The sequence below is a fragment of the Macaca mulatta genome, chromosome 5 (genome assembly GCF_049350105.2).
Source record: "Macaca mulatta isolate MMU2019108-1 chromosome 5, T2T-MMU8v2.0, whole genome shotgun sequence".
NCBI classification, from domain to species: Eukaryota; Metazoa; Chordata; class Mammalia; order Primates; family Cercopithecidae; genus Macaca; species Macaca mulatta.
In genome coordinates, this window is record NC_133410.1 from 149,557,439 (window position 1) to 149,577,571 (window position 20,133).

The following is a 20,133-nucleotide window of genomic DNA, read 5'->3' on the forward strand; positions in this document are numbered from 1 at the left end:
TGGTTTCCAGCTGCATCCATGTCCCTACAAAGGACACAAACTCATCCTTTTTGATGGCTGCATAGTATTCCATGGTGTATATGTGCCACATTTTCTTAATCCAATCTGTCACTGATGGACATTTGGGTTGATTCCAAGTCTTTGCTATTGTGAATAGTGCTGCAATAAACATACGAGTGCATGTGTCTTTATAGCAGCATAATTTATAATCCTTTGGGTATATACCCAGTAAAATAGGAACACTTTTACACTGTTGGTGGGATTGTAAACTAGTTCAACCATTATGGAAAACAGTATGGCGATTCCTCAAGGATCTAGAACTAGATGTACCATATGACTCGGCAGATATTTTTTGCATGATGCATGATTCATAATACATTTTTTTTCTTTCTATCTCCTAGGAATAATACATTTTGTTTCTGGGACTGCAGATCTTGAGAAAAACCTGTATTGTAGAATAACTAAAATGGTAAATTCTCATTGATCATAAGTGTATGTACGCACATGTGTAGGTACACTTGTATGTGCATATAAAAATAAAAACCACTCATCACATAGCAGAAAACAAAACCAAAAACCCAATAAGCCTCCAAAGGATTAAAAAGCAACTGACCTAGTATTTTCAGATTCAGAGCAGGCTATGTGGATCACCGAGCTCACATGAATAGCACTTGAAGCTAATTAAATAAAGGGAACCAAATGAAGAAATCATCTGTATTATGGCCTTTTCCAATATAATCTTATCCACAAAGATGATAATTTTGAAGTTGCCATATCAAATGAAGGCAAGAGTATTACTCCACACATAGGAGCAACATTTAAATTGTCCCTGTATTTACCAAGCCACCTTGTACTTTCTACACCCAGAAAAATTGCAAACTTATATTCAGAGAGGGCAAAAGACAAAACCCAAAAATAACATGGTGATTTGAAACATTTTTAGAAAAAATGAAAATATACTTTTTCAAAATCCGCATCTAACTAAAGTTATAATTATAATTAGGTTAAGTAAGATGATAATGATAATGTCCTCTATTATTTGTGCTTACCAAGAATAGGCATCACACTTAACTACTAAAATGTCAAACAGGCCGGGCACGGTGGCTCACACCTGTAATCCCAGCACTTTGAGGGGCCAAGGTAGGTGAATCACTTGAGCCTAGGAGTTGGAGACCAGCATGGGCAACATAGTGAAACCCTATCTCTACAAAAATTACAAAAATTACCAGGGTGTGATGGTGTGTGCCAGCTACTCAGGAGGCTGAGGTAGGGGGTCACCTAAGAACTGGAGATCAAGGCTGCAGTGAGCTGTGACTGTGCCACTGCATTCCAGCCTTGCTCACTCCACTACAGAGTGAGATCCTGTTTCAAAACAACAACAACAACAATAAAACTGTCAAACATATCCAGATTTTTCTGGCTCTGAAGCCTACATTCTTTTTTTTTCTTTTTAAATAATCTTTTTTCATTTATTTATTTATTTTAATAGAGACAGAGTCTCACTATGTTGGCCAGTCTGGTCTCGAACTCCTGGGCTCAAGTGATCTTCCCAACTCAGCTTCCCAAAGTGTGGGGATTACAGGTATGAGCCACTGTGCACATCCGAAGTCCACACTCTAAATTGCTACACTTTGCTGCCTTCTAACATGTTTTACAAGTGCAGCGAGTAGGAATAAAGGTTAAATTATCTGAAATAAGAAGAAGCCTGGTTATGAGTGAGGCAATTTTACTTAATGCCTCAGACCATGTCAAAAAAGTACACCTGGTTTCAAACTTCTACAATGCCACACGCTAACTCTGGGGCCATGGGTAAGTTCCTTTAACCTCTTTGTCCTTCAGATTTCTTGCCTGTAATATGTAAGAAACAACACTTAACACATTGGTTTGTGCTACAGATTAAGTCAGGTAATACACTTCAAGTCCTTAGCATAGGCCTAGAACACAGAAAACACCAAATAATTACTTTTGGAATTACCTGAAGCAGCAGAACACAAAGACCTCATCTTGAAATGGGATTCAAAAAATATTTCTGTCTTCTGATGTCAAGAAAAGAAACTATCTGCTTAACTACTGCTCGACTAACATACATTTAGCACAAACCTCTCGGGCCCTGGAACTCTTATGTTTGACTGCAAAGGGTACATATTATATGCCTAGATGCCCTTGTGTAACTATGATAAGATTCTGACATAACTCTGCTTATAATCTCTATGGGCATAATAATATGCTCACAGCTTTATAATCACTTTGAGAACAGAGAGTCCCAGGTAACTCATTCAGCCTTGGCAGTAAGAATCAGTATTAACATCCTTATTTTACTGGATAGTGGGAACACAAATGTCTATCTTTCTGGACGGCAGTCAGGCTAGAGATATAAATTACATGCATATCCTCTTTTTAACTTTTTAATTTTTGCTATTTTAATTACATGTATATTCTTTGATTCAACATATCTACTTCCATAAATTTATCCTAAGGTGATAATTAAGAGAATGTGCAAAGATCTTAGGAGAATATTCACTAAGATTGTTCAAAATACAGTAACATTCGGGGAAAAAACCCTAGATTTCCAATAACATACTTAGTAGATCATTTATGTTATATTCACATAAAATATCTACTTATTAAAATTGATAGGTCAGGCGCAGTGGCTCACACCTGTAATCCTAGCACTTGGGGAGGCCGAGGTAGGTGTATCACTTGAGGTCAGGAGTTTGAGATCAGCCTGGACAGCATGATGAAACCTCATCTCTACTAAAAATACAAAAATTAGCCAGGAGTGGTGGCGTGCACCTATAGCCCCAGCTATATATTTGTATATATAGGTATATAAAGTATATTGGAGATTTTTTAAAGTCTAGAAAGTGATGATTTATGATATGGTATTTTGTTTTCTTTTTATTCATTTTATGTATCTATATTTTGTAATTTTTGCAACAAACATGTATTGCTTGAAGAAAAAGGAGCAATTATTTTTGTTTGCTTTCTTAACTCACTGTGTTTCTAAGGATACGAGAATAGTCCTTGAGTTACACAGACCAAGAAAGAATCACAAAAATACCTATCAACTTTCACATTACGTCTGCCTCATGCAGAAGGCAACTAAATTACCCAACACTTTATTTACTTAAAGTAGAGAATAAGAGCAGAACCAATTAGCAATCTTTAATTAAACTCTGGGTCTTACCATTTGCTAACTAGAAAAATATTTAATCATAAAAGCCAGCATGGTGCCACTTAAGAAGTCCTGGGATGGGACTGGGGAGACCTGAGATCTTGGTCTGAGTACCACATAACTAGTTATAACCAGGAATGTGAACTTGGACAATTCACCTTGCCTCTGCATCCTACTACAATAAGAGGCGCAGGCAAGACGGTGGCTGATCTATCTTTCATTTCTGAAACACAATGACCATCTAGGCCCAGATGACATTCTGGAATGGAAGGGATACTAAATCAATACACAGCCAAATCAAGGCACTGTTCAGCATTGTTATCAGTGAGGTGTCCATCAAACACATCCCCTCCACGCTTTACTTTATTAGCCCTTTTTGAAGGTCAGATGCATCCAGAAGGAACTGCCAGCAGCTCTTCTGTATCTTTGCTTCTAATTCTCCTGAGCTGTCCCAGAACTCCTTTCTTTAGATTGTATCCTTGGAACGACCTACATTCCTATGTGTCCATATTCCCATGGAGATCACATAACCAACCCTTTTTACTGTTACAACCTTCTAGTCCTTATAACGGGGAGAAAGTCAAATGGCTTTCTACCTCTGCCAACCGAAGGCCAAGGAAGACAATGGACTGGGCTCTCTTCTGCCTCTGGAACACCATATCCAAAACAAGAGCTGCTAGGGGCATATCTGCACCTATTTAGTATTCTCATGTGAGCCCCAGGTGCAAAATAGTCAATTCACTGGTAAACCATGAGAGACACAATTGTCAGAGTACAGTATAACCAGCTCAACAAAACTGGCTGGATAAAACGTAGAATTTACTGTACAAACCACTAAAAAAAATGCCCTTCTGTAGGCTAGAATTGTTGACATAATGGCATATTAGCCAAAAAGAACAAAAACTGCATTTTGGGTACTAGTGAAATGAAATGGTCATCGTTTAGGAAAGGTTTTTCGCTCCCTTTCCCAATTAAATTTCTCCATGTCAAGGAAATGTAAATGATCAACTTCTTCAGACCAGTCTGGATAAACTAACAGAAGATTATTTGTTAGTAATTATGAGGCAAGCCAGGCATGGTGACTCACGCCTATAATCCCAGCACTTTGGGAGGCTGAGATGGGCGGGTCACCTGAGTCAGAAGTTCAAGACCAGCCTGGCCAACACGGTGAAACTCCATCTCTGTTAAAAACACAAAAATTACCCAGGCGTGGTGGCAGGCACCTGTAATCCCAGCTACTCGGGAGGCTGAGGCAGGAGAATCACTTGAATCCAGGAGGCAGAAGTTGCAATGAGCCGAGATTGTGCCACTGTACTCTAGCCTGGGTGACAAGGCAAGAGTCCGTCTCAAAAAAGTAAAAAAGATAAAAAGAGGAGGCATGTGAAAATAATGTCTCATCAAATAATTCGTGGTACCTCCACCCCGCTTTCCGTATGATTCATATTGCCCAGGGCCAGGTGCTTATTATAGTGGCAGTAAGATGGTCAGAAAGAGTCCTCCTGCCTGATTTCATGTGGGTCAAGTCTAAGGCAAATCATACAGCTAGGATTTACCAGTAACACTACTACTGCTCTATGTGGTCTATGTCAAGACATTGGTGGCAGATGCTCCCTTTAACTCAATTTATGCTTATTAACGATTTACAAAACACATGACAAGATCAAGATTTATAGAAAAAGGTTTTATAATCCCACGGATTCCACAAGGCAGTGAGTTAGACTTACCCAATTGTCTGCAGAAGTTTCTTTTATAGCAATATTTCATAAAATCCTAGCAAATCAGAAGTTTTTAATATATTTTCCTACCCCATACTAACTTTGTAGTTTATGAAAAATAACATTAAATTTACAAACAATAAGGTACAGATACATTTAAAAAATCTTAAGGGAGTAGCTTCTGCTCTTAAAATCTTATGAAAGGGAGCCAGTAACTTGGATTTTAAATGGAAATCAGTAAGAAAGAACAATTAATGGTGGCCTGTCGCGGTGGCTCACACCTGTAATCCTAGCACTTTGGGAAGCTGAGGCAGGTGGACGGCTTGAGCACAGGAGTTTAAGATCAGGCTGGGCAACATGGCAAAACCCTGTCTCTACAAAAAAATAAATAAATAAATTAGCAGGGAATGGTGGTGCCTGCCTGTAGTCCCAGCTACTTGGGAGGCAGAGGTGGGAGGATCACTTGAGCCTGGGAGGCAGAGGTTGCAGTGAGCCGAGATCACGCCACTGAACTCCAGCCTGGGGGACAGAGTAAGACATTGCCTCAAAAAAAAAATACAAAATGCAACAAAAACAACAACAACACAAAACCACTTTCACAACACTTGTCTCGCTCTGTCGCTCAGGCTCCCATAAAGAAATTCTGGAGCTATCTCTGTGGATAATCAATATATACAAAAACTAAAACCATTCTGGGTTTATTATAATGAAATCATGCAGTGATTTCATTGTGACAGGTACCACTGGGAAAAGAAAACTACACATCACTTTGGACAATAAATTATGCCATCAGCATTTACAGCTTAGTGTTCCTTAGCCTTGGCTCAGCAAATAATTCAGGAATAACTCAGCTTTGTAACACCCAATTCTATCCCATAGGAGTATTCACAGGAAGATCTGTTTCATAGCAATACCATGGCAAAGCCCCAGAATCAGACTGAGGAGTAGTAACGTCAGGCAATGACATTATAAATGTCAGCGACAACAAAGGTGATGGCTCAGGGTCAGAGGAAAAGTCACAGGAGACACAAACCAGTTCCTTACATCACCAGAAATTGAGGTGGGAAGACCAGGAGGCTGGAGGGCGGTAAGGAGAGATCTGAGGGCTCTGAAGACCTCCTGCCTGCAAAGGATCTCGCAAGCAGTTGGGCACTTGTGGCAGGATTGCTGGAAAGTGAGCGAGAAGGAGGCGGCGGCATCCTTTCTACACCCTCATGAGGTGGAGGGGCTTGGTGGCTTTCCCTGGCTTTTAACTTCTTTCTTTTTAGTTCTTCATCTGCTGGCTACGAAACATGATTCTAGATTGTTTGCCAACTAAATGTGATGCTTACCCAATCAACTATGGCAGGCCAGATGGTACTTTCCCTTCTACGGGCTCCCTCTGTGGTGGGTAAACGTGCAGAGAAGACTGGAACACTGTCTTCCAGGACCCTGGGTTACACTGGTAAGTCTGTCCAGGTCAGAGTCCCAGCTTCCTCTTCTTTAATCCTTTATCACCTTCCTCTCACTCAATCCCCATTCTTCACTTTTTGATGGGTTTTCCCACTGCTCTGAACCTTGAAGCCATGCCTTCGTTCATGGGGTGTGTAAACAATGGTTATAGTTAATTGTCTCTCATTGGGCTGTTTGCATCTCAGAATACATTTAAAAAGACATAATTATGGTCTGGTACGGTGGCTCATGCCTGTAATCCCAGCATTTGGGAGGCCAAGGCGGGCGGATCACAAGGTCAGGAGTTCGAGACCAGCCTGACCAACATAGTAAAACCCCGTGTCTACTAAAAATACAAAAATTGGCAGGGCATGGTGGTGTGTGCCTGTAATCCCAGCTACTCAGGAGGCTGAGGCAAGAGAATCGCTTGAACCCAAGAGGCAGATGTTGCAGTGAGCTGAGATTGTGCCACTACACTCCAGCCTGGGCAACAGAGCAAGACTCCATCTCCGGCAGGGAGCGGGAGAGACATAATTACAATGTTAGAATTTCAGGTACTACTAGATCCCTGAGGGAGAATTACCCAGGCAATGGAGCTTGCCAGCAGCCTGAAATCACACCTAGATAACCTCTTCTAATTCTGTAGGAGGCCAGCCTATATTCCTCTGTTTAGTTGGATGCCCAGAAATTCAATGGAACCGTAAGGCACTGGTTCACACTGGGCTGTAATTGACTATTTACTTGTATCCTCACTAGACTGTACGTTTCTCAAGAGCAGAGACCAAATATAATTGTCTTTATATTTTTAGATCCCAGCACAGCACTTCCTACCAAGTAAACATCAATTTTAAAAATGAATGAAGTCAACCGAAAAAGCTCCCAATGGCCGAAGCCGGAACAATTTGAGCAAAGAATAAAGTAGTGTTGGATTATAACCCAGAAGATGAAATAAATAGGCATGAGTCTATAGTGACATAAATAATTAAATAAATAAATGAGGGAGAAGAGATAAATTTACTGTGCAAAACAATTCTCCACAAATTATGTAGACAGTCTACCCTAAAGGAGAGAAAAATCCTTGCTCCTTAAGTATGGACTGCACATAGTGATTTCTCTCCAAAGAGAATAGTTTGAAAAGGGGAAGAACAGAGTAACTTTACAGTGGAGAAACCTAAAAAAACACTATTTTAGGGAGGTGATCAAGGAGGCCCACAGTCATAAATCATGTTGATAAAACGTACACTTGGCACCATGAAACAAAATGGCCCTTTATCTCTGTGATCTAAATCTACCGCCCCTGTCTAATCATGAGAAAAATATCAAACAAATTCCAGTTGAGGAGCATGCCAAAACATACTGGATCAGTATCTTTCAAAACTGTCAAGATCATCCAAGCCCAGGAAAATCGGAGAAAATTCCACAGCCAAGAGGAGCCTAACGGGATATGACTGACTAACTATAATGTTATACCAGATGGGATACTGAAACAGAAAAAGAAAATGAGGGAAATCTGAATAACAGACTTTACTTACAAATAATGTATCAACACTGGTTCATTAATTATAACAAATGCACCACAGTAAGATGTTAATAATAGCGGAAACTCTGCATGGGGGGTGGTACAGATGAGAGTTCTCTGAACAATCTGCTCAACTTTCCTGTAAATCAAGTAGAGGTGAAAAAATAAAAGTTAAAAAAAGTGTTCATATAGTGACCTTACTTTTCTTATGGCTGTTTTAAAAACCGCATGCAAACAAAAACTTGGCCATTTTGGGCCAATTGCAGTGGCTCATGCTTGAAATCCCAGCACTTTGGGAGGCCAAAGCAGAAGTTCAAGACCAGGCTGGGCAACCCAGAGAGGCACCATCTCTACAAAAAAAGAAATTGTAGGAAAAAAAAAAAAAAAGTCCGGGCACAGTGGTTCATGCCTGTAATCCCAGCCCTTTGGGAGGTTGAGGGGGGTGGATCACCTGAGGTCAGGTGTTCAAGACCAGCCTGACCAACATGGTGAAACCTCATCTCTACTAAAAATACAAAAATTAGCTAGGTGTGGTGGCAAGAGCCTGTAATCTCAGCTACTTGGGAGGCTGAGATGGGAGAATCGCTTGAACCTGGGAGGCGGACGTTGCAGTGAGCCAAGATCGCGTGACTGCACTCTAGCCTGGGCAACAGAGCAAGACTCTATCTCAAATATAACAACAACAAAAAACTTGGTCGATTTGGACTAGAAGTTCTTATGAGAGATCCAATAAAAGCAAGATTAAAAATTTTTTTTTGCTGGGTGCAGTAGCTCACACCTGTAATCCCAGCACTTTAGGAGGCCGAGGTGGGCAGATCGCTTGAGGTCAGGAGTTCAAGACCGGCCTGGCCAACATGGTGAAACCCCATCTCTAGTAAAAACACAAAAATTAGCTGGCATGGTGGTAGGCGCCTGTAATCCCAGCTACTCGGGAGGCTGAGGTAGGAGAATTGCTTGAACCCGGGAGGTAGAGATTGTGGCGAGCTGGGATCATGCCACTGCACTCCAGCCTGGGCGACAGAGTGAGACTTCATCTGGAAAAACAACAACAAAAAAATTCAGTAGTGAGAAGTGGGGACAGAGTAGAAAAGGAGTTCCATCTGCAACTGACTGTGATGAATGGAAATAGCTCATGACCGTCGGACCAGCCAAAGCAAGACTGTTGACTACTATTTTAAGCACAGCACAGCATTACTGATTATCATTAGGAGAACTAAAGAATCCCTACTCAGTAGGAAGTACTATGCTAGGATATACCAAATATTACTTAGTACACCCAAGTATTCCACACATCCTTCTTCATTTCCCAGCTTCCTCTGCAGTGAGGTTGGGCCCACATGACTAGTCTTGGCCACTAAGTGTGAGTGGAACGGAAGGCGGAGTGTGCCACTTCTGGGCCAAGGAAGTTAAACACAGATGTGCTCCACCCTCGCACTCTTCCCTTGTATGCTGACCTTGGAGGCCCTGTGTTCCAGAGTGTCACTACACATGGAGGAGGCCACATAATCCCAACACGACTCTACCCGAGTGAGAAAGAAACTTTCGTTGTGTTAAGCCACTGAGCCTCTGGGTTCATGTGTTGAAATGGCTAAGGTTAATCACCCTAAAATACCAGTGATTGCATTCAGCAAGTACACACTCCTTTCCTTCTGATAAAAAGTTGTGAACCCTAACGTTTCTTTTAAAACTTGCATATTTCAGGATGCGTTTGCTTACCACAGGCGATGGTCCAGTAGACCAGGGAGTCTGGAGTCTGGTACAAGATTCGGTAAGGAGCGACCCGGGCACTGGAGTCCAACACAACATCAAGGGTACCCACCAGCAGGCCTGAGGGTGGAACATGGGGAGAAACAGGTAAGAATTGCCTTAGTACTTTCCCAAATTCCCAGGGGCAGCGTGAACATGCCCTTTCATGAGCTCTCCCAACAACCCCATCTCCCATTGCACCATGCCTTGGAAAATTTCATTTAAGATGATGCTGGCTCTGCACAAGCTGCACAACTTGACAAGGTCACGAGAACCAGTCGTGCTTATCCGATTCAGTCTGCCAGGCTGCCCCACATGTTATTTTCATCTGCTCTACTTTCCATTTATGTTTAAAAAATTAGTACAATTCAGCTCAGCAAACACTAATTAAATTCCTACTATGTGCAAGACAAACCCTGTGGGCACAAAACTGAGTAAGACAGCATCCCCAGGGCATTTATCATCGAGCGGAGGAGAAGGTCAGGCAGTGCTTTGGCACCGTGTTTAGGATGAGCCAGGGCCGGGAAACAGAGGGATCTTCCCATTTCAACAGCAGAGTCCTCTGTCATTTGTGACCTCAGTCATGATAACCAGGGCTAACCAGAGTTGGTCTTTTGCTATGAAATGATGCAGGAATAAGGTTGAGGATCAGGCTCTGCATTTTTAGCACAAAGTTTAGTTCTTTGAGTCAAGAACCCCAGTGATCCACTTATCCAGGGTTTACCAGGCCCATGTGAAAACTTGTTCACATCGTCAAGTCCAGACAAGCCTGAATGTTCAGCAAATGAATTTAGCAATTTATTTGGAAGGAATACAAATGCCCAGTATACCAATGCTCACTTAAGAACAGGCTGTACCTTCTCTTTCTAGGAGGAAAACTGACAAGGAAAAGGAAATTAAGAGCAGAAGGCGGCTTAGTGAGCAAAGGTGGAAGGTGCCTTGAAGGCGAAGTCTGCCCAGATGACCCGGCTGAGGCACTCCAGCCATGCAGAGAACGCACAACCCTGTTTCTCACTCAGCAATCCTTTTCCAGTGTTCCCAGACAACTTGTCAGGTGTGGTGGTGGCAGTACAAGGATTCTGACAGCTTCAAACTGGGAGCCTGTCATCAGTGCAAATTTCTCTTTTAACCACCTTTGAACCACACTTAAGCGGGATTAGACACCAAACATTTTCTACAGCATTTTAAAATAACACGGATTACACACACACACATTCTCCAAGGTATAATAAACTAGATCCCTTAATTGGAAAGATGAATCCAAAAGATTCCCATAATGTAAATGCCCATAGTTAATCTAAAGCTACATGGAACCCAGTGTATAGCAGGGCTTGGACTCAGAAGGACCAATTAGGAACCCAGAACAGTTGACAATATTAGCCCAAGACATTTTATTTCCAAAATCTTGCTTTTCTCAATTGCCAGATGGAGACACCATTACTACCCCAGGATTGTTTTTGAAGACTGAAGGTAATAAGACTTAGGGGTAATAGGCTATTTGGAATGAGGGGTTAAGCCACCTGAAAAAAACCTGCTAAGATACTTTTATCTAAGTTTACCTCTATTTAGATTGCATGTTTATAGAGGATGACTTTGGGATGGAACAAATGGTATTTGAAGCTGGGAGATGGAGGCTGAAGGCCCCCAGCCTCCCTTGCTTTGCAACTGTTGATACTGAAAGCAGCAAAGCTCAGTGCCAGATTGCAGGCTTTTCCTAAAGTTTCGCTGAATCTGAGGCACAAATTCTGAAAATGTTGCCACCGGTACCTCTTGTTGTGTTATTTTGTAATAACGTCTTGAGGTTTGGTTCTGGCCATACCAAATAAGACCCTGATATGCACAATGCCATTGAAATTCACTTCCCTCTGCTCTGGCATCCTGGTGTCATGGAGGGAGCTATGATCTAGTCAACTCATGTTCGGAAGAGCTCAATTCTGTCTCTGACTCTGTTATAACCAGTTCTGTGGAGTGGGACGGGACATTTAACTTCTCGTTGCTTTGATTTCCTCAGCTGTAAAGTGGTCATAATCGCCCTTGCCTTCCTGAACTAGGGTTATTAATCAAGAAGCCTAAGTGAGGTAGAACATGCAGAAGTCCTACAGTTGTCCTTGGTCTTTGTCCAACGGCAAAAAATCCATTTAGATTCACTCCAAACCACAGTGACCATTAGCTGACCTCAACATACCAGGATAAAAACAAACAAAAAAACTTTTGCTCAGTAGAAATTAACTTGTTAGCTCTGGCCTGTATGAAATACATTAAAAATGAAATTTTTACAGCCTGCAAAGTCTTCCAAGGGGGTAGATTTCCAAATTATATCACACACATATGCAGTTTTGTTTGCTTTACTGTGACTTGGATTTGCTACAGAGACCTCTAATTTCTTAAATGACTTTTAAGTTATCTACAGATGGAAGAATATAATAGGAAAAGCAGAAAATAGTGAAATAGTGCTAGCCGAGAACACTAAATTTCCTTCTCTGTTAACTAGACACACAAATGCATCACTCATAATTGAGTGTTTGTAATACCTCTCACATCTTGAATCAAAATAAGAAATAAAATGCTGAAACTACTACAAGTGTCATATATGTTGGTTCTAAGGCATACAAACTTTAGTCTGGGTTTAGAGGGTTGCAATCAAGAATCAGCTTGTGGGCTGGGCACGGTGGCTCACACCTGTAATCCCAGCACTTCAGGAGGCTGGGGCAGGTGGATCACTTGAGGCCAGAAGTTCAAGAAGAGCCTGGCCAACATGGTGAAAACCCTTCTCTATTAAAAATCCAAAAAAAATTAGCCAGGCACAATGGTGTGCACCTGTAATCCCAGCTTCTAGGGAGGCTGAGGCAGGAGAATTGCTTGAACCTGGGAGGCGGAGGTTGCAGTGAGCCGAGATCATGCCCCTACACTCCAGCCTGGGCAACAGAGCAAGACTCTGTCTCAAACAAACAAACAAACAAACAAAAGAATCAGCCTGTGTGGTTTAATAAGCCTCTGAGTGTCATCATAGACCAAGACTCTTTCAAGGGCAAGCATAATTGACTGGGCAAGGCAGAGCAGCGGACAGGGGCAGTCCTGGTTCTGGAATGCTTCAATCCTGGCTCTGCCACTTCCTCCTGGAGCCTCAGTTTTATCATCCTTTATGGCTCACTGAAGTTTTGTCCTCTGTAACACAAAAGAAGGAAGACCTCTGAAAAGGTCCAACCCAATCCACATATCTTCATCACCACAATGTTCCCAATTAAAATCCAACCTCAACATAAACCATTCTAATTAACAAAGCCTCTGGTGTCAATTAGAGATAAAGAAGACCGAGTTGCTTAAAGCAAGGCCCCCTGGAGTGAGGGTTTCTCATTAGATGCAAGTTCACCAACCCTACCTCTGCATTCACGACTGGCGCCACCAACTTCCACTAAGACTTGGATGAAAACTAACAGATATACATGTACGTAGCACAGGTACATGCTGAAATATTTTCAAGTAAATTACAGAAAGTGTATCAGGATATTCACATTAGGTACATTTAAATGAGAAAATTTCTGTGAAAATTCCCTGAACATTTAAGGCACTGGATATCCAAACAGAAAGTAATACTGTGAACTGAGGTACGCAGTTGGCCAGTCAAATCAAGAAATAGACTCTTTCCATATTAACCCAGAAGTGTTGAGTCCTTTCACGCCTGGATAACACTGATCACTCGAAATGTTGTACTTGTCTGTCTGCTCTTGTCCCCCCCGACCTCAAACAGCAAACTCCTAATCTTTGAATGCCACCTTTTTCCTACTGTACTCTTCCTCCCAGTTCTGCCTCTATAATGCCTATTACATTTGTTTAAGATTACTTGCCTATTTTGCCTCGTCCCATTTTTTCCTCTTCTCTCCAGACTGAGAGTTCCTTGAGGGCAGGGTCTAATTGATTATTTTGGATCCACAGGCCCTGCACTTTGGAGCCCAGTAAGCACTAAACACATGTTTGATGATAAATGGACAAGTTAGGGGTGTGTGTGTGTGTTTAAAAAAAAAAAAAAAATCCAAATAATAAATTATCACCATGCTATCTAAACTCTATTGGTGCATGAAGTCAAGACCCTGGGAAAAAGGAAATACTCCTCCTTTGTCCTCTATCGATGTAGAATATTAGGAGATGGGAAATCTGGTCTAGAGAATCCCCTTGCCCCGCCCCCCCACAAAAGGAGCAACAATTAGGATTTTCTTAAAAGTCTTATTACTCATACCTTTGAAATGGCTGTCAAAATACTGAACCTTTTCTTCATTTCCCACACAAAGCGCTGTTTTAGCAGCTGTTCTAGTCAGCTATTCCTGGTGTTAAACAATCTTGATTGCCTAAGATAACGAAATCAAATTACAGCCCTCAAAATAACTCTTATCTGCATCTACCTATTACATTAGTACAGTGGCATCTTATAATGTAAAAGTGCTGTTTTCAAGGAGATTCAGAAAATACTTGGAAAATTGTTCCATATTCGCTTCCCATTTGGTTGTGGGCACTGGAAGATGTGTGATGCATAGTCACCACTGCACAGCTGCAGCCTGGCTGGGAGCTGGTACAGGTGGCAGGTCCACAGTGCTGCAGAGAAACCCCCGTCAGCCTTCTGCAGGCAGGGCTGTGTCAGGAGAGTGTTGCCATGCAGAAATGTGCTCATGGAAATGATCGATCCATCTACTGGTGATCAGGGCTAAGTAAACTGGACAGGATCCTAAAGATTACTTGGCTTCCCCTATTCCATTAGTCCTGAAGCTGGTCTGAAACGAAGCAGAGATCCAGGAAGTACATGGCAGAGTGGTCAGGGGAGCGGGCTCAGCCTCAGCTCACATACCAGTCAGTCCCTTAATCTCTCTGTGCCCCTGCTTCCTGATAAAGAAATAATAGTACCTACCCTAGAAAGTGCCTAGTATGCACTAAGCACTACTGTGTGATGAATTATTCAAAACAATAGAAAAGTATAGGAAATTACAAAATACATGTACCACTACTCTGTTTTGTTTGTTTGTTTGTTTTTAACATTTGGCCTTACCTGCTTCAGGTCTACTTTTTTTTTTTTTTTTTTTTTTAACAGAAAGAAAAGGTAACAGACACAGTGATGTTCCCTTTGCACTCCCTTAATCCCATTTCCCTCTCTCCATTAACCATTCTTAAATTGTTTTGTATTCTTCCTATCCAGGTCCTTATACTTTTACTGACCCATATGTTTTTCATATAAAGCATTTAAAACTGATGAGTATTTTACAAATTTGCTGTAAGTTACACTGCAGCTTATTTTTTTCAATCAATATGTTTGTAAAATTTATCCAGAATATACTTGTAAATCTGATGCATTCAGTTAAAAATATTGTGCAATATTCCACTATGTAAGTATATTACAACTTATCTGTTTTCCTAGTAAAGGACATTGGACTTATCCACAGTTTTTGCTCTATTATGCAACTGTAATCATATTCTGTTTGCATAAATCCTTAAGCACCTGAGCATATTTCTTTAGAATGGAATTGTCAGGTCCCAGGGTAAGTGCATTTCTAAACCTCATTAGATATTACAAAATTGCTCTCTAAAGTGCTCAAGAAAGTGTGGGAATACCTTTTTCTCCATAATATCTCCAACACTTAGCATTACCAGGTTTTTAAATTTTATTTTCACCAATTTCTAGAGTGAGAAATGGCACCTACTTGTGATTTAAATTTGCATTCCTCTGATTATTAATTGATTTTCCTGTTTGTTGGCCATTCCAATTTCCTTTTCTGTGAGTTATTTGCCTTTCCCATTGTGGTGACATTTGCTAAGAGGTACAGTTAGACAGAATTCACCATCTAGAAGCTTCCATTTACATACATACTGGATTTCCATTCATTTCAGCAAATATTCACCGATCTCCCCAAAGTCAGAGATGCAGTATCCTTGGATTTACTTCTTTATATATCTTCTATACACATGCAAGACTTTTGGCTCAGTACTTGCTCTCCCGCCCATCACTTCCATGCCTGGCTTACTATCTGGGAAGATGGGAGGTTTCTGTAGGCCACCTGCTGCCACCTGTTCTTCCGGCTGCTGCTCCTTAGATGTAAGTGATACGTTCTCTAGAAGTCTTAACACTTACACGATACTGGGCAGAAAGTAATTAAATGGAAACATTCAGAAGCAGCTGCTGACATACCTATAAACTCTCTAGCCATACCATAACTTTTACACTTCTTTAATGAGCCTTGTTTGTTTGCTTGTTACTTTTTAAAGCCTCCAAGGTTTTGCACAAGTGTTTCTCATTCTGGCAAACTTCTCTTTCCCTCAATATCCAAGTCAAGGTCACCTAATGCAGGTGTCCCTGTTTTCTCCGGCATGCTCCCAACCAACGCCCTCAACACGCAAGCCCCCAAATCTCCTGGCAATTAACTTCGCTTTTTTGGGTTTTGCCAACCATCTTGACTTATATTACACTAAGATAATTACTACATTGTTTCCTACTTCAAAAATTAAAAAGTACGGTTTCTTCCCACCAGACCCTGGGTAATTTGAGGACAAGCACTGCCATATTTATCTTGGGAGTCTCAAAGCCTACAATAATGTTCAGCACATTATGCTGAATATTTACAATGTGGACCACAAAATTCTCAATTTGATGAACATTGGGAGAAACCAAGAATTATTTTAAGAACTAATTCATCTTTGTACCACAGTTTCCAATATTACAAGTTCCAGCAAATCTGCCTTAAATAATTAAAATTGTCTATGAATCTTACAAAGGAGACCAAGACTTGAGAAGGCGGCTAAAAATTCCATTTCAAAGACTGTGAGGTAATAATGCAAACCAAACTCATATCTGGAACTGCTTACCTTGGGAAATCAATTTCTCCAGTTTCAGAAGTAATTTGTCACTTTTTAATCAGTATTGAAATTTATCTGAAATTAAGTTAGATCAAAAGCAGAGATATTCAGGGAAAAGACAAGCCTCTATTCCACTTTTGGAAAGGAGCTCAGAGATTGGCAGTTGTCAAAAAAAAAAACCAAAAACAAAAAACAAAGATAATTCAAAGGTTTAATTAACCAATTGAAACCCTTGTGCCCAACAAACAGATTGGTAAATACGGTTTGCACACCATACTGGCCAGGGGACCAAGAGAGGGATTAGGAAAATGGCTCTGTGTGCAAGTGTGAAGAATGCTGAAATGGCCAGGTGAGGGTCATCTCCATAAGTATAAATGCGCCAGAGTTCCTAGAGGCACCATAACCAATGTGAAGGTACACGTGGGCTAATGTTGGCCAGTCACATTATGTATGAAAGGGGAATACAGGCGGAGGCTGTTCTCTGGGTAAGGAGGTGGAGGATGTGGGAGCTTTGTCAAGGAAGGTGGCTGGGACAGGAAATAGGTACAACGCATTGTTCTCTGTTCCATAACCTCAAAAAGTATTATAGTTATTCTCAGGCACAGGTATTATTGGCAATAGGGGAAAAAGATGAGAAGGGCATGGATAGACATGTAACCAATCCCAATACTTGGATGCTACCTTCAGTGTCGAATGGTGGGAGCAATTTTATTTTCATAAGTACCATACATTCTTCCACTCTTTAGCGTCTCTAGATAAAAATGGTTCTCAACAAGCCTACTATGGAATGTTGTTGTTTTAAACAGGCCATCCACAACTCTTTCCTCTCAATTTCAATAGCTGCTTCTCATAACTCCATTCTAGCTGCCCCTGTATCATGCTGCCTTCAAGGATGACACCGTTACCTGGGGGGAAGGAACGAGTCTTATCTCTCTCTCTCTCTCTCTCTCACACACACACACACACGCACACACACACCCCAACTCATCACTCTTCGTTGAAAGATGAATTAAGAAGTCTAAGAAATATATCGTTGACTCTTAATGAGGAGAGTGCTTCTCAAACATTTGTGGTTAAGAATCAGTTTTGCCAACTTGGGGACAGGGCTGAAAAAAATCAGTTTTTCTTTGATTTTTAGTTTTCAATCTGTTACAGACTGACACTTTTGTAAAAATATGATGCATATGGAATACTAAAAAAAAAAAGAAATGACATAAAAAATACAAGCTTCCAATTTTTTGATTAAAATTAACAGACAATTGTTCTAGGTTCCTAAATGCTTAATCTCAGTATCTGTTCTTAGCTGGAGGCAGACTGGTAACAGTTTAAAATTTGGTACTTTAAGTCAGCAGTCCCCAACCTTTTGGCACCAGGGACTGGTTTTAGAGAAGATAATTTTTCCATGGACCAGAGGTGGGGGGTGGGGTGGTCGGGGGATGGTTTGAGGATGAAACTGTTCCACCTCAGATCATCAGGCATTAGATTGTCTTAAGGAGCATGCAACCTAGATCCCTTGCATGTGCGGTTCGCAATAGGGTTCTTGTGCCTGTGGGAACCTAATGCTGCAGCTGATCTGAAAGGAGGTGGAGCTCAAATGCTCCCTCACCTGCCGCTCACCCCCTGCTGTGCAGCCCAGTTCCTAAAAGGCCACAGACTGACAGGTACTTGTCTGCAGGCTGACAGTTAGGAACCCCTGCTTTAAACACTGTTAAATTAGGGGAGGGGAGGCTCTAGGGCAGTCATGTTCTTAAGACTGTGTTTCTTAGAATCATTTATATAGCTTTACAGAGCACATGCAATTCTGTAAATTTCATTTGGGAAAAAATGACTGTTTTCACAATGCAAACTAACATAAAACTCAACAAACTAAGATACAACTCAACATACGTGAATGAAGGAGGCGTGAGGGTTTTGTTGTATGTTTATCCCAAGGGGCACTGGTTAAAAAGTGCTGGGAATATAAACTAGTGTATTAGGTGATCCCCGAGAGACCCCTGCCTCATTTCTTACCAAGAGGGGAGTGAGCTACAGGGGAAAGAATGACAAAGCTAAGAGAGGTGGAGCACCCACTCTGTAGAATGTCAAACAGTAATTCTGGATCACAGGGTCTTTGACATACATGCTTATATAAGTACTCACAAAATAAATGCTCAACAAGAGGGAGAAAGAAGCTGTGACTTTCATATTTTCCACCTCAAAAGATAAAACACAGGCTGGGTTATAACTAAGCAAACAGAGCAGAAAACTGAAATCTGAAGAGCATTTTATCTGTATCCAATTAGTATGTGCTGCTCAAATCTCCCAAGAACCCTCAAAAGGCCATGTCTTCCAGGAGCTGTTCCATTTCCCCTGCAGGCCCATCTCTTAAAGTCACAAGCACCTGCTCCTGCATAAAGTTAGAACAGCTGGAATGGATTTTTCCATCCCCTTGGGGCAGGGGTCTGAGGAAGGAATGATTCAAATACTTTATTAATGCAATACCTTACTCTACACCCTAATCAGGACCAGCTACATAATCTGTGGGGCCCAGTGCAAAAAGAATATTCAGGTCCCCTTGTTAAAAACTTCTTCAGAATTTCAAGGCAGCAGCAGTAGAATATTAAGCCAAGCCCAGCGCTTTTCTAAGTGTAGCTTCCTGTGTACAAGCATACCTAGGAAGCTGGCCTTCACCCTAGCAGTGTGTTGGCTCGTTCTCTCCCCACAAACAAGCTTGCTGCTTTCAGACTTTTGTGCAGGACTCAACTCTGCTCTGATACAGACCAATGAGGACAATGGGACTGAACTTATTAAAAAATCACCCCAAGCCTTGTGTGATCTAATTCCTCAAAGAAGCCCCTCAACAGGTGGGGGCTTAATTTAATTTCCCCTCATGCCCTGTAATAGGAAAGTGGATGCTATTTTCTTAGATTTACAGCTGCTTCCGTGTGCAACAGGAAGTTATACTGATTCTAATCTTGGCTGTAGAGGCAGGTTTGAAAAACCTAAAACTCAAAGGTCAAGGCTGACCAAGGTCAACCTTGAGAGGTAGGAAGGAGGGGCCTTTTTGGTGCTAGTAGGAAGAATTCATTGCTATGAAGCCCACCTCTGTTTCTAAGAGATTAGCTGTATCAATCCCCTCCTGGATACCTGGGGGCAACGCCCCTTAGATCCTTCTCTCAGAAAGGCCACATTTGCAGAAGTCATTCACTGTCCTGAGTTGTCAACCCTTCTTCTAATTCATGTATCCTCTCACGTAGTACATCTGCAAATAACTGAGAACATATATAAGCTAAAGAACAACTTGACAATGAAATAATATGAAATAGAAATAACTCCGAATTAAAAATTACATTTAGGTAATGACCTAGAATGTCTAAATAAATTATAGTACATTGATATAATATTTAGACATTTAAAATCATATCCTCAAATAATTTTTTAATGACATGGTGAAATGCATCTAGTATATGAAAAATAGCACAAAACTAATTACTGTTCTGTATGATCCCAATTTGTCCAAAAAAGTATAATATAACCTATATTACAAATTATAATACATGTATGAATTTTAAAGAATACAAAACTAACTACAAATATTAACATTAGTAGGTGAGATGACAATTCTGCTATTTTATGGTCTTCTGTGTTTTCAAAAATTTCTCAAATGTGCATTCAATACATTTATGATGAGAAAACAAAAAATATATAATTACCTCCAACCTTTTATTTTGGGC

The 20,133-nt window shown here is 41.0% G+C and overlaps 1 protein-coding gene across 3 annotated transcripts in view; it reads right to left on the reverse strand.

Annotated features, from left to right (window-relative positions):
* Window positions 1–20,133, reverse strand: part of TBC1D9 (TBC1 domain family member 9) — a 137,822-nt gene that overhangs the window by 72,663 nt on the left and 45,026 nt on the right. Inside the window, exons 2-3 of one of the 3 annotated variants that reach the window (XM_078002298.1) lie at window positions 9,557–9,667; window positions 7,854–7,979 (exon numbers count right to left, since the gene is read on the reverse strand). Coding sequence is in view for 1 of the 3 variants with exons in the window: in XM_028848781.2 (XP_028704614.2) it covers window positions 9,557–9,667 (111 nt within the window). In the remaining 2 variants the exon portion in view is untranslated. Of the gene's footprint in view, window positions 1–6,221; window positions 8,875–9,556; window positions 9,668–20,133 lie in introns of all 3 variants that reach the window. The other 2 variants (XM_078002299.1, XM_028848781.2) reach the window with 2 other exon arrangements.